We start from the raw sequence: 10,096 nt of genomic DNA, 5'->3' as shown, positions 1-10,096 counted from the left end.
CCAAGCTGCTGCTGCTGCAGCTTTGCCCCACTGCTCTTTGCCTCAGTATGCCAAGCCAGCATAGGCAAAGGGCAGCCGTAGAGATGCTCTGACCAGGTGCCTGAGTGTCTCTGAAGGACCCAGCCTTCAGTTGCTTCAGGGCATGCTCCAAATGTGTGCCCTGTGCTGCTTTTTTTCCAGCATGTTATTTTTTGATACTGGAATTTCCTTCTTCTCTCTTTTCCCGCCTCCCATTATGAAAATAGCTGGAGGCTGGGAGGCACTGTAGACAGAAGTTGCAGAAGATGCTTTGTTTTGAAATGTCTTAATCTGACCCCTCATGTAATGAGAGTTCAGGTTTCGACCAATCGATTGTTTTTGAAGCTGTCTGCAGCTTGCATTTGGTTATGGCTGTAGACTGCTTCCTGTGGTCAGATCAGGTGAAAATTGTCACTTCTGTATGCGCTCTTATACTATTAATCTATTTTGACCTGTTGTAGTCTTTGTAAGTTCTTTGCAACAGAAGGATTGCTTTATTATTTTTCTGCACTCTTAAATTGAGTGAAAACTATGTTCTTTGAGGGGTGCATTAAGTCTATTGAGGAGTGAATCTAAAAAGGTTGAGAACCAGTGGTTTAGGCACATAATTACTTTGCAGCCAATGTAGGAACAGTATTTTTTTTGTATGTTTATATGTCAGTCCCAAACATGAGTCCTTCCATTTTAGGGAATTGGATATTTGTCTTGGAAAAGTCTATCAAGGCTACTTCTTGGTTGGCCATTGTAATTGCAATTGCATGGTGCTGTCCTTCTGTCACTCCCATACAACTGTCCTAGCACAGGAGAAGCTGATCAACTTCCCTTTTTTACTTCTTCTAGATTCCCACATCTGATCTGTGTATTTTGGAAACCACTTTCTATCTGTAACTGAAAGAAAGCATAACTTTGTGAGAAAAGGTTTGTGTGTATAGTTGGTGTTTCTGGTTTCTTATGCTATTTTCACTTGCCTGTTATGTGGCTTATATTTATTTTCCCTACCTCCCTTTTCATTTTTCATTTAAGAATTTCTGAACAAGATACTTTATTTTTGCAGTGTGTCCAGACTTTTATTTTGTTTGTCTTTAGTTACCTTAAATGGGAGCTGCTATAGAAAATTTATCTTTGTATGAGAGCCATTAATAAGAGAGGACTTGTAAAAAGAACATTTTCCTGTATTCTGAAGGAGATGATTTTCAGCTGTGAAAGTAGAAGAACATCAGTAGATTGTGGCATTGGTCATATATTGCTGACTCTGTAACTGGGGGAAAATAAAATTATTGGCTCATTGTTCATGGAGTTAAAATGACTCAATTTTGTTTATAATTGTTGATAAATAAATAGATGCTCATACATCTATCCCAGTTAGCTTTTAAACAGTTCTTCTGTTCTCTTACCTCCATTAATATATTTTTAGAAGTCAGAAGGGACAATCTGTTGATGAAATTCTGCCACGCTGAAATCCTGCCATATACAGACTTAATACTGATTTATTAGCAGGGAATAGATGCAGGGAATAGGAGTTATTAGCAGGGAATAGATGCAGGGATTGGGCCTTTGGGGAGGAGACAGTTATAACATTTGTTCAGGGTCGTTTTACAAGACTGATATAAGAACTTAAGTTTTGTTGAAATCCTCTTATACAGACAGTAAAAAAAAAATGTAGGATGTAATGTATGTTTATATAAATAGTGAAAACCTTAATGCATGTGTGTATGTATATTACAAATAGTGCAGGGTTGATAACCTTTTGAACTTCATGCAGGGTGAGTTACATTGGATGAAAATGGCAATGCAAAACGGCTGTAAGGAATACTTGTCAAATGACTTTTCTTTTATCCTACTCCTTTAGTAACATTAGCATAAATTAATGTTTTTCTTTAAAGGTGATCTGCTATGATATTTTTGTCTTTTAAATTGGATTTCTGGCATTTTTTTTTTTTGCTGCTGTAAAATATGTATAGAAAGCATTGAACATTTCTATCTCTCCTCTACAAAAGGTTTTTGTTAAAGACTTGTTTTTAATTTAGACTTATCAAGAAAGGTGTGTGTAATCTCTGGTTTTCCTGGAAGTCATGTTGGAAATGCTGTGTCTTAACTGAAGAGGAGCTTAGCTGTAAACATTTAGCAATAAATCCTTTCACCCAACTTAGATATTGGAATTATATAAGGGTGGACAAAAAACTAAAAACTTCTAACATGCAAAAATCCTTAATTTTTTAGGTTTTGGTCCTAAATATTGCTGATTCTTTAGTTGTCATAGCTGCTGCTTGGGTAGACAGGATTTAGATTTCTAATGTAAAAATCAGGCAGAAAACATTCTTTTCTTTCTTAGAAAATATCAAGTGTTTCTATGTATTGTAAGGAATCAGGAAGGGCATGAGCCTGATTCTAAAGATGTAGGTTACCCATAAAAAGCATAATACTTAATTGTGAATTGAAATGTTATGATGATGAATGAAAAGCATGATTAGGATATTTGCATTAGGAATATTTTTTTCTAGCACAATGTGCCATAGTTTTGAAAAAATTGTAAAGGTATTGAATTCTTCAACAAAAGGCTGAAAGATCTTTTAAAAGATAAAAAGCTGCTCTTTTGATAAAATGCTTTGAAAAACATGTATGGTTTAGTATTTTAGGAACTAAAGCCTTTTTTTACTGCTTTGTTAGCTTGAGCTATACCTGTTCTGACTTCTGTCTGTACCCAAAAATAAGTAAAATAACTAGTACTCTCAGCTTGAGCTTGCCAGTCCAGTAGCAGGTATTTTGAAACATTAGTGCTGCTGATGCTTAAGCATAAGGGTTAAAACCAAGGTAACAATTATATGTTCAATATTTATATTAAATGTAGACATTTTAAATGTCCCTTCTTGAAGACATTTGTATTGTTTTAAACTTTTTGGCCAATAACATTTTACTGCAATTAATTTTTTTTTCTTTCTTACAGTAAACATAGCCCTTGCATTAGCAGCAAATGACTCGGTAGGTGACAATCTAATTATTAGTTTAACATTAAAACTAATTTAGCATAAAGCTAATTCAACTCTTGTAAATAATACAGTTACTATTGGGGAAGTCATAAGTGAAATGAACATAGTTACTCTGGGAAGAATGTTTTTTAATAGCCTTGAATTTACATTTATTGTGCTAATGCAATAAAACAAGTCAATGACTCAGTAGCTCTGGTTCTTCATTTGGCTTTGTCAGCGGTGTTCCCATTCCACTATAAGTGTCAGTGACTTCTCTGTCGTTCTGCTGGGATGCATGGGCATATGAGTGAATACTGATGTGGGGTTGGAGCCTGTGTGATATGGATTTGGAAATTCATGATATGGAATTGGAAACATTATGTGTATGTGGCTACTGCTCAAAACATTTTTCATGGTAATACAGGTTTACTTTGGTGGAATTGGAAATTGGAATTTGGGATTTTTAAACAGATTAAACAAGGATCCCTGGTAATAAGCATTTTCCCTTCCTTTCAGTTCTGTTACTGGTTGTGATAATAGTGCATGCAGGACTTCTGTAGCAGTTTAAACTTGCTGTAACCAGTGTTAAGGGTGGATAGAAACACATGCGTGCTGGTGATGGAGTGAACACACAAATACATTTGACACCATTCTAGTGGTATAGAGCTCACACAGTTCGTAGTTATTTTGGCTGAGCTGCTGCACTAGCTGAGATGTTGGCTGAGCTGCTACACTAGCATCATTTGAAGCTCAGGATCCCTGATGGCTTCTAGAGTAGGTGCCCCAGTGCATGCTGGGAACTTAAGGCCAGATTGTCAAAGGCCTTTACTTCTGCTGATTGCAAGTTAGCCAGATGACTTTGCTGAAGGTTCTCATGCAAAATTATTAATCACAAAGCCATGGACTCTGTTACTGGTTGTGATGATAGTGCAGACAATGCTTCTGCTATATACTAGTATTCAGCTCCTGGTAGGAATGGGGAGGGTTCTTCGTGTTAAAGAAATCTTTCCACCCTCCTTTTGAAGGTTTTATTGACATGGTTTGCAGGGCTGTTGAGGTAGCTAGCCTTTTCCCGCAATACTTGGGTACTGTTAATTTAAGCTGGTGAATGTTGCGAGTTGAACTCCTGTGCACTGACTTGGGGGCAGATGTGAATGAGATGTCTCTGTGCCACTTCCTTTATTATTTGATGTCTTTGTCCATCTTGTCTGGGTAGTAGAATTACCATGAGCAAAAACAAGCCAGGTGCTGTGGGTGCCCAGGATGCTTGTAACTGAGAAACTGGGAAAGTGTAAAGCCAACACGTGTGGTTGGCTTTGATCATAAATGGAGTGTCAAACACTAGCAGGGCATTTCCACTAAGTGCTTGGAGATTTGATGGTATAGATTTGAAACCGGGTGCTCCACACTCCAAAAAATCATTTTTTGAGTAGGAGGGGAAGTGGGGAGGAGGGCTTAGCTGCAGGTCATGAACCCTTCAGGAAAGGATGGTGCATGACTTTTAAAGTTGGACAGAATGGCTAGCACAAGACAGTGGTCTTGACTACAAGGTAAATGGAGGGCTTTGGGTGTAACTTTGGGTGGGGTTGTCCATAATGACATGGCATGTGCTGAGGAAATAGGTGTGGGTTTACTGGTGAAAGTGGTGTGTGTAGATGCAGATCCCCATCAACAGTAGCGCATGTAGTCCTTAGATCCTGGAATCTTGTTTCTTTGGGGAATGAGTATTTCCATACTGCCCTTGCAGCAATGTTTACTATCACTTTAAGTCAGGGGTTTTCAGCCTTTTTGGATCAGTGTACTCCCAGCAGCCGGACACAGAGTGTGGGGGAGTGGGGTGGCACCCACCGCATGTGAGCTTTCCCTTGCCCCCCCACATCCGGCTAGATGGGTGGGTGGCAGCAGCACAGGATGGTGCTTAGCGGTGCTCTGTCCCTGCCTGCCTACACGCATCTCCTAGGGCCTTCTCAAGCACCGCCGGGGCATGCGTACCTATGGTTGACAACCCCTGCTGTAAGTGACAGGGGCTGTGAGGGCAGCAGCTACTTGTGGTCAATTGAGCTGAATCTCTGGAGCCTTTGGGAACCTATGGTAGTCCAATTAGAGCTGTCATCAACTGCCTGTGGGACTAATTTTTGCTCCCTGTTTCATGTAGGAGAAGACTTTCAGCACTATCTCCATCTTTGCCTCGCACTGCTTCTTTAGGCTTCTTTCTTCTTGCTGTGATAAAAGGCAAGAGGCAGCAATGATATGTACCCCAGTGCTCTTGTCTTCTGCAAGAATTATTTTTAGCTCCTCACAATATGAGCACATGCCTCTCCTGTGATGAATGAAATGTGCTTGGTTTTCTGTGCCGCCTTGTGTTTTGTCCTTGAGGTCTTCAGTTTTCCAGTGGCAATACCTGGCGTTGCAATTGTGTCTCTGTTAACATCTGCACTTTGTTTGGATCAATCTAATTTTACCCCAGAGTCAAGGTACTTACACCAGAGTAGCACCCATTATACTTTTACAACAATGTGAAGGAGGAATATACTGATCTAAGGACGTGAACACACAGCACATAGATAACACAATAGTAAGAACTGTGGTGGTCATGGGTGCCTTCTGTACTCAACTGTCATTGATAACAGAGATGGGAGCCTTTGTTCTTGTTGGGGTTTTTTTTAGTTTTTTAGGAGAAAAAAAGTGTCATGTTGATAGTCTATCAAGAGCATATTAAGATGGCTATTGTATGTTTCTGTGGTAATTTTAAGGCCATAAATCCCACTAATCAAGTCCAAAAACAGATCAGATCACAGCTGCTTTGGTAAACACATCTTCAGGCAAACCTTTTAAAATTGTGCTTCTTTGGGACAATGCAACTAAATGTGGACAAATATTTAATGTGGGGGTGAGGGAGAATATTATTAATTGAGAGAATCTAGTTATGGAACCAATTTTTAGAGGAGTTTAGACTTAATTCTAAATCTGACCACTTTCAGAAAATGTTGAAAAACCTTCCTATCAAATAATATTTTTTCCAGAATAACCAGAACAGCCTTCCTAATGTAAAAGCAGTGCCCTTTCCCCCTTTTAAATAAAAAACAAAGCAAAGCAAAGCAAAAAATTATACCAAGAAGAACTTTCTATAACCTAAAAAGGCACAGGAGTCAGCAATTTTTTGAAGTCCACTAGGAGTTATATTATTGCTAGTTTGTTTTATGTTGTACATGTTCAGACACAACAGTGATAGCTGGCAACACAAAACCTTAGAGGTACCCCCAGTGTCTCTCTTTAGGCCATATTGTTTCATTAGAAAATCTGGGTTTAGGATTCAGGAATTCATGGGTCAAGATCTTGTGCCCAGACTATTTGGCATATTTTTGCTTTCCACTATTCATAGAAAATAATTTAGATAGAGGATTTCATTTAGATACCTGATGAAAAGATAATTTCTGATATAAAATATTTTTTATGCAAGGGCAGGAGGGCTAGAGATATAGCCTTTGGTTCTGTGCTAGATCATAAGAACTGTAGCACCTCTGGGTTACTTGTTATAGATGGTTTAGTTAATTAGTACTAAGAATTGTGCAAACTGTTGTAGCTGTACTGAGATATATTAATGTATATAACTTTTCCTTTTGTATTGAGAAATAACTTGGGCTTTACCCTAGTGTCCTATTTTTAATTGCTTGCTTAGTTTTGACAGCTGATTCTTTTAGTTCCTTTGATGTAGCAGCAGTCAGTTCCACTCCCCCAGGAGCACTGAAAGGAATTTTTGGTTTTTATGCCAGGACGATTTATTCAGTCTGGGATGACTATTTATGAAAGCTGCATGGCCAGAGACAATTTATTATACCAGAAACAACTTGAATTAATAGATGCCAGCAATAATAGAATAGAGATTCCTTGTTTATGAACAGAGTATTTTGGTGAGCAAACACCAGCTGTGCGTGACTAAGGATGGCACAAATCCAGTTGGGAGATTGTATGCTTATGCTGTCGCTATGAGGCAGACTCTCTAGTCAGCTTTCTTTGGCCTTTCCTTTTCTTCCCAAGAAGATTTACATTTCTCAGTATAGGATACAACTTTTTTTGGTGGCTTGAGTGACAGAAGCCCACGGAGAAAACCATATGGAACAAATCAGTGTGCAAGTCTAATCAAATGACTTCGGCATGGAGTATAGTCTGGACTCATGACTACAGGGCCAGTATCAACATGACTACTGGGTCAGCTTGTTCTAGCCTATTCCATGTTAAGGATACCGTATAATGGATTACAAGCAAATTTTGAGCCACTTTAATAATAATAATAATAATTTTTTTTTCTTTAGGGAGTAGCCTTTATGAGAAACGAAGTGCTTGCTTAAGGACATTGGGATTTTTGTTGTGTTGCTACAGAGGCAGCCAGCCAGAAGAGGGAGCTCCAGTTAATGAACAAATTCTGTCTTCCAAAAAAACCCTGTTTTATCATCTTCATGACCGCACAGTTAAATAATAAACATTGTCTTGTAATGCATAAGAAATAAGAAGAGTTAGTGAATAGCTAAATCAAAGTGGCAGAAAAAAGAATGGGCCAACTATTAAGACAGTATTATAAATAATACTGAATATAAACAGAACTGGAAAAGCCTCTAAATGAAAATCTTCATTTAGAAACTAACTTAAGAAACAATGGAAGTTTATCCTGAACACAGTACTAAGCTACTAACTACCTATATTCACTTTCCCACTATTGCAGATATGTTTTAATGAGTGCTTTCTTACTTTACGACCTCTACATACACACTTGTTATAAATAAATTATTTAGTATGTTTAGAATTAATTCCTGTTCTCCTTGGTCAAAACTTGAACGTTATTTGGTTATAAAAAGCTGGTAGTTCAAAAAAAAATTCTTCCTTCACATCTTAGTTTCATTTTTTGTTTGATCTTTATAAAGATTTTGGTTCTGCATAAAGCTGAGTGAATAATTTATGAATATTTCATTAAAAATATTACATTGTATATATTTCCAGATATATTATTTGTAAAGGGCAAATTATGGAAGAAACAGAGGAAGGCCATTGGTTAACCTGTTTGAAAATTATCCCCAGATGCTAGACCAGTGGTTCTCAACCTTATTAGACTCAAGACACCCCTCGGGGAAATGCCAGCTCTTAGTTTTTACTCACTTTTTGAGTAAAAACTACATATTTTTTCTTCATTAAATTCTTCTCATGCTCGGAGTCAGCAGCATTCATTTCCCTATCTTTGCAACTTTCATCAAACACTGGACACAGAAAAACCTGTGGGGGCAAACCTGTCCAGTGCACCTTCTAGGTGTTCTTGAGTAATAGTTGGTGTGTTCTCCACTAGTGAATGCGTTTGAGTTCTCTGCATGCTTGCTAAGAAACTGATTGTATTCATTCTCTTTTGGATATTTCTTGGTTCTCAAGAACAATAATACAGTCATCCTTTTTGTTGCAGAGAGCTCAGAAAGCCCACAACAAATCAGAATGTTTTTAACAGTATGAATTCCTACTTGAAGTCTCTGGGTTTATCTTGTGAGTCACATTTGCACACCTAACAGTGCTAACTTTGTATGGTACCTTGAGATCCTTTCAAGGGTACCACAAGTTACCCTGGTTGAGAGTCACCGTGCTAGATGCATAGTATTGTGATTATTGTGTTTGTCTCTTATCATGGTAATAAGTGTCAAGGAATCTAGTACGGAGTTTGTGCTGTAAGGGAAAAAGCTTGTATTTGTTTAAATGCAGGTATTTGTAATCACTAACAAGAATATTATTGACTTCTATATTTCTCTGTTTATGTAGACCTTATCTTAGCTTACAATTTGTGGCTATTGAAACTTCAGTTGAAAGACTGTAGTAGAAGGATGCTATTATTGTTTTAAGTGTTCGCCTTTAAGAGTCAGGCTGTGTACTTATTGCACCTACCAGGGTATGAAACCTCATACACACTTTTTTTATAGTCCCAAGATGAGCACTAGATTCGATTTTCCTCTCTTACTGAAAGCATACAACTAATTGCCTCCCATCCATATTTATGATATAAAAATGGATTAGATATGGGAAAGCTTTAAGGTCAGCTGTCAGAAAGTGAATGTCATTCTGCATGTTACTGTAATTCTGCGTACTGTATCAATATATGGGCTGGAGCCTAAGTTTGGCAAGCAGTTTTTGTCTAGTTCTGACTAAGAAACCACTCTTAAAAGAATGTGTGTTTTGCTGGAGCACAAATAGATAGTGTGTTTACCCAAATCCAAGAGGACTTCAAATTTAAGCTGACCCCATCATTATTAGATTTCATACATGGAAAATGTATTAATTTGTTATAATTTGTTATAATTTTTCATTATAGAAACTAATTATTGGAGGGTTGTCTTAAGTTCATCCTCCCACCTTCACTGCAGTGGGGAAAGTAGCAGCAGTCTAATTTGATACGGTCTCCCACAACATTCTCATAGGCAAGCCAAGGAAGTATGGACTGGATGAATGGGCTGTAAGGTGATTAGAAAACTGGCTGGGGCACCGGGCTCAGAGTAGTAATCAATGGCTTGATGTCTAGTTGGCAGCCGGTATCAAGTGGAGTTCCCCAGGGGTTGGTCCTGGGCCCAATTTTTTTTTCAATGTGTTCAAATTAAGAGTCTGTACCTTGGATGATTACACAGTCTGGTGGGTGGCAAATTGGCTAGAGAGTCATACCCAGAGAGTGGTGGTGGATGGGTTGGTATCGACCTGGAAGGACGTGGGCAGTGGGGTCCCTCAGGGCTCAGTCCTTGGGCTGATACTCTTCACTGTCTTCATCAGTGACCTGGACGAGAGGGTGAAATATATTCTGTCCAAGTTTGTGGATGATACAAAACTGTGGGGAGAAGTGGACACACCGGAGGGCAGGGAACAACTACAGGCAGACCTGGACAGGTTGGAAAAATGGGCAGAAAACAATAGAATGCAATTTAACAAGGAGAAATGCAATGTGCTGCACCTAGGGAGGAAAAATATCCAGCACACCTACTGCCTAGGAAATGACCTGCTCGGCAGCATGGAAGCGGAAAGGGATCTTGGAGTCCTAGTGGATTCCAAGATGAACATGGGTCGTCAGTGTGACAAAGTCATCAGTAAAGCTAACG

At 38.5% G+C, this 10,096-nt stretch overlaps 1 protein-coding gene across 2 annotated transcripts in view; it reads left to right on the top strand.

The window, feature by feature from the left end:
- The window catches only part of NUBPL (nucleotide binding protein like), a 286,398-nt gene that overhangs the window by 6,201 nt on the left and 270,101 nt on the right, over positions 1 to 10,096 (top strand). For both annotated transcript variants that reach the window (XM_019518913.1, XM_019518914.1), the window contains exon 3: positions 2,963 to 2,997. In XM_019518913.1, the coding sequence (XP_019374458.1) occupies positions 2,963 to 2,997 (35 nt within the window). The remainder of the gene's footprint in view (positions 1 to 2,962; positions 2,998 to 10,096) is intronic.

The sequence above is a fragment of the Gavialis gangeticus genome, unplaced genomic scaffold (assembly GCF_001723915.1).
Source record: "Gavialis gangeticus isolate Ggan-Ray unplaced genomic scaffold, GavGan_comp1, whole genome shotgun sequence".
In the NCBI taxonomy this organism is placed as follows: Eukaryota; Metazoa; Chordata; order Crocodylia; family Gavialidae; genus Gavialis; species Gavialis gangeticus.
This window is presented reverse-complemented; position numbering and strand designations above follow the sequence as displayed.